Below are 3,746 nucleotides of genomic sequence, written 5' to 3'. Positions count from 1 at the left end.
CCACCGGGGCTGTTTCCAGCCAGCTCGACCTCTCTGCTTGGGGGGGGCGGGGCGGGGGGGGCGCACACCAGAGGCTCTGAGTCAGGAGACCCAGGGGCCTTGGCGCTGAGGCGCGCGAAGCCTCCTCTTCTGACTCTGCCACGTTTGGGGGGACAGGGGCAGATTCACAGCCCCCCCGCCACGACCACTTCCGGGGCCACCGTGGCCTCTCCCCGGACGTCAGGATGGTGTCAGATGCTCAGCAACAGACGATTCTGGGATGGGGCGGGACGGCCCGGAGTCCAGGCTTGGTACCCCTGCTTCTGCCGAAGGGGAGTGCGGCTTCAATCCTGGACGGGACCTAGGACTCCACATGTTGTGCAGCGAGCCCCCCCCCCAAAAAAAAATTGGGAAAATTGGAAAAAAAAACTTACAACACGATCCCACATAAAATAAGTTTAAGAAAAAAGCCTTTAAATTTTTTTTAATACAAAAATACTCATACAATCTTTCAGACACAATTTCCGACCTTAAAATGCTATTTCCCCCCAAACAGCGAATCTACATTTCAGTATATCCCCCAGAAGTGAAGTTCAAGTTCTTAAGTCTGTCAGAACTGGCGGTAGCACCGGGTACCCCAGAGCTGGAGCCTGGCCCCCTTGCGGGCCACCGACACTGGCAGCAGTGTGCTGCTCGAGTCGTCTCGGCTCCCTTCTTGGCAGGGCGGTGGGCACCGTGCCGCCTGCAGACAGCGTTGTACGTGAGCGTGTCCTCGTTCGCTACACGTCTCGTAGGGTCAAGAATTTGGCACCTGACAGTCTCTGTACTGAGTGATAAGAACAGGCTTGTCTTACTCCCGAACGTGAGGTGGCTGGAGAAGGGGCTGCACACACGTGGCCGTTTGCCAGCTGGGGGGTGGGTCCTGGGACGGTGTCGGGGTGACCCCACCCCTTGGGAGGACAGGACGGGGGCCGGGAGGCTGGCGGCACCCGGGGGGCCTGTCCACCCCCGTGCTGAGTCCCGAGGCCCTCAGGCAGCTTTCTTTTGTTTTGGCCTCACATTACCAACCAAGGACTGAGGCTGAGGTTCAGAGCAGACTGAATTCCCCACGTCCAGCACCCCTCTGATTTGGGGCGGCCCCGCCGGGAGGGCCCTTCTCCGCTGCTCCTCCAGGCCCGGGTTCTGCTCAGAGCTGTGAATTGGCTTCTTAGAGACTCAGAACTTAGTGTTATTTGCTCATTATAATAATTTTTGGAAAGAGGGCAACCACATCTAAATTAAGTTTTCCAGTATTTCCTTCAGAAAAACCATAAAAGAATTTGGAAATATCAGAATGACTCAAAGATCACAAAACTTGACTACTGTCAAATATAAAAATAAGTTAACCTGCACCCCCGTGCCCAAAGTGGAACAGCGGCTGCAAGAGCAGCGGCGGTGCTCTGGTGGGCAGAGGCCCCTCCTGGCAGGAGAGGATGGGGGCCGCTCCCCAGGCCTGGCTCTGCAGGGCAGGGCTGCGCCGGGCCCCCCGAGCACAGGGCCTCAGGAGGTGGCCTACGTCCTCCCAGTACTCTCCAGACGGAGTCTGAGAGACAGAGCTCTGCAGGGAAGCGCCCCCAGTGCCCCCGAGACGGTGGGGCTGCTGAGGACGCAGCTGCCTTTGCCTCTGGCCCCAGGGTCACTAGAAAAGGGCCAGTGGGACGGCCTGGGTCAGCAGCACCCCCCACCCCCCGCCCACTTAGGTCTGTGCTCGAGAGGCCGTGGGAGCCTCAGACCCAGAACAGATGCTTCCCAGGGGTCAGGGCCGTAGAGACCACCCCCCAACCCCGACGGCTCAGCACTGCATCACACACCCCGTCATTCTGTGGCGGGATGGCAAGACGAACGGGGCCTCAGGCGCGGTTTTCTGGGGCAGGTGCGTAAACCGCAGGATGTACGTCGTCCAGGCAGTTTCAGTGAAAGGGTCAGAGAACAGACCTGCTGAGTGGCCGCTCCCCTCGTGTGGAGACGGGCAGGCAGGGGGGCTCCTGCTGGGATCGTGCCCAGGCCCAGGTCCACGCGGCACCCCAGGGCGTCGGCCGGCTGTTGCAAGGCCAGGTGCCCACGCCCAGCGGCCCAGCCTGAGTGCCCTTGCCGAGCCCGTCCGCCCAGCCCGGCTCCCGCTACCCCCGCCCAGGCAGCCTCTCCTTGGCCCGAAAGGGCTGTCGGACACAGGTTCCCCTCAAGCTCCGAGCCCAGCGGGGGAACCGGGCAGCCCAGGCTCCTCAGCAGGGCCCACGCCCGCCGCTCCGTCCTGTGGCTGCGGGAACTCGGGACGCATCAGTAAACAAGCATTGCAGTCGGTGCTAGTTTGTGAAACAAGTTTAGCAAAAATATATTGAGAGTAAAAGCCAGAAACTGGTAAAGAAAAACCAATCAAAACTATCCACAAATGCTTCCGCGTGAGGGCCCCTCGGGGAGCTGCCCAGGCCTAGGGTGCAGGCCCGCCATGGGGCCCGGTCCACAGCCAGAGCCGCTCCAGGGCTCACTCGCTATACTATCGGCTTCTCACTAGGATGGAAAAGAAGCACTCTGAGGAAAAACTTCACATTAGTACAAAAAAAAACCCATACAGCTGTTTCATAAGCGCAACAGTCAAAACCACGTTCCCAAGGCATCCTGGGTCCCGGTGCTTGCCAGGCCCCACCCTGGGCTCCTCTCCTGAGTGACGCGGGCGGGCGGGAGGTGGGCAACGTCGTGAAGACTGGGGATGAGAGACCCTCAGGGAAACACTATACCCCTTGGGTGAGAGAAATGCATTTCATGTGCCAGTTAATCTTCAGTCCTAAGTTCGGCCTAGAAGGACAGCGGGGCAGGGACGGGCTGAGGTTCGAGTGTAGCTGTGACGCTGTGTAGTGAGGCTGTCTGTCCTGGGACGTTGGCGCCTCGCGGGGCGCCCACGTGGCTCGGACGGTCAGTGCGGGCGCAGCGGGCGCTGCTGAGATGGCTCAGTGGCAGGACGCTCCTCCGCGGGGAGGCCTGTGCGTCTGTGCCGGGGGCCAGGGCGGGGTCCTCTGACACTGCCAGGCCCGGCCCTCCCCGCCCACCCATGGCCACCCCTGGTCAGACCCAGCCCCAGCCAGGCGCTATTTGCCTTCCATGACCCTGCGCCAACACCGCCGCCGCCGCCGCCGCCCCTTGGCCTTGCTGGGCCCCGGGCAGGGCTGCTCGGTCTGGGTGCTCCGGGCCGGCTCCGCCCGGAAGTCGTGCTCGCTGCAGTACGACCGCCCATCCTGGGTGGAGCTGAAGGCCGCCGTGTCCTGGTGATCCTTGCAGAAGGAGTTGGGGCAGAAGTGGCAGAAGGCAGTGGAGGGTTTGCCACACACGTCGCAGTGGTGCCAAGGGCACTCCCACTTCCCTGCAAGGAGAGTGAGTGTTACACACGGGGGCTCAGGATGGGGACTCACTTCAGCTCTCACTCCAGTGAGACGGGCCCTACTTTGCACACGACTCGCAAAACGTAAAAAAAGCTAAAGCTGGTGCTCAGAGACCTGGCGGGCAAGTGGGCCTGTGTCCATGCCCAGGCCACTGGCCGGCCTGGCTGCTCCCAGGACCGGGTGTGCCTGGATCGAGCTTCCGGGGGCCCCGCCTCAGATGTGCCCATGAAGGTGCCCTGTTCAGTCTGGAGAACTACCACCTGCCTGCCAGCCTGTCCTCCGCCCCCACCTTCCTGTCCAGGCTCTCGTGTCTGCCTCCCTCCGGTCTGGGGCCAGGGCCTTGGGGTTCCCTCC

General features: G+C 61.6%; 1 protein-coding gene across 7 annotated transcripts in view; it reads right to left on the bottom strand.

Annotated features, from left to right (window-relative positions):
• Positions 1 to 2,322: 2,322 nt before the first annotated feature.
• NSD2 (nuclear receptor binding SET domain protein 2) overlaps positions 2,323 to 3,746 on the bottom strand; it is a 77,696-nt gene continuing 76,272 nt past the window's right edge. For all 7 annotated transcript variants that reach the window (XM_086404499.1, XM_086404500.1, XM_086404497.1 and 4 more), the window contains one exon: positions 2,323 to 3,373. In XM_086404499.1, the coding sequence (XP_086260625.1) occupies positions 3,102 to 3,373 (272 nt within the window). In that variant the 3' untranslated portion in view covers positions 2,323 to 3,101. The remainder of the gene's footprint in view (positions 3,374 to 3,746) is intronic.

The sequence above is a fragment of the Bos grunniens genome, chromosome 6, assembly GCF_055505025.1.
Source record: "Bos grunniens cultivar Pamir isolate PY7600 chromosome 6, Bosgru_T2T1.0, whole genome shotgun sequence".
NCBI classification, from domain to species: Eukaryota; Metazoa; Chordata; class Mammalia; order Artiodactyla; family Bovidae; genus Bos; species Bos grunniens.
This window is presented reverse-complemented; position numbering and strand designations above follow the sequence as displayed.